General features: G+C 64.3%; 1 protein-coding gene across 1 annotated transcript in view; it reads right to left on the reverse strand.

Annotated features, from left to right (window-relative positions):
• MCAT (malonyl-CoA-acyl carrier protein transacylase) overlaps positions 1–270 on the reverse strand; it is a 2953-nt gene extending 2683 nt beyond the window's left edge. The window contains exon 1 of the mRNA XM_009279090.2: positions 4–270. Within this exon, the coding sequence (XP_009277365.1) occupies positions 4–270 (267 nt within the window). The remainder of the gene's footprint in view (positions 1–3) is intronic.
• Between the last annotated feature and the right edge of the window lie 217 nt (positions 271–487).

Consider the following 487-nt stretch of genomic DNA (forward strand, 5'->3'; position numbering starts at 1 on the left):
CACCGGTCCCCGCCTCATCCCGGGCAGCCCCTGCGTGGGTCCCGGTGGCTCTCGGAGCGGTGCCGCCGCCGCCGCACCCCCGGGTGGCCCTCGCCTCCCCCAGGACCGGGCGGGCGGAGGAGTTTGAGGAGGGCGCCCTGTGGCGAGCGCGAAGCAGCTGGCGACAGGCCTGCGTGCCCTGGCCAGCAGGTCCCTCACGGGCAGGACGGGAACAGGCCGCGGGCACTGGGTGGAGGCACCGCCCGGGGGGCGGCACTGCCCGGGGGGCATCGGCACCCGCTGCTGCCGTTCGCGTTTCTGCTGGCGGGGCCGGGACGGTACCGCAGCTCACGGGCAGAGAGGATTTAGTCAGGCAAACACCGACTGCTTTTCCATGCCAGCATTTGGCATGGAAAGTGCTTTTTTTTTTTTTTAAAAAAAAAATAGGGACCTAAACAAGGAAGCTTATTATTAATTTTGGTTTTGCATAGGAGTTTTCCAATGGTTT

The sequence above is a fragment of the Aptenodytes forsteri genome, unplaced genomic scaffold (assembly GCF_000699145.1).
Source record: "Aptenodytes forsteri isolate BGI_AS27 unplaced genomic scaffold, ASM69914v1 Scaffold241, whole genome shotgun sequence".
NCBI lineage: Eukaryota > Metazoa > Chordata > Aves > Sphenisciformes > Spheniscidae > Aptenodytes > Aptenodytes forsteri.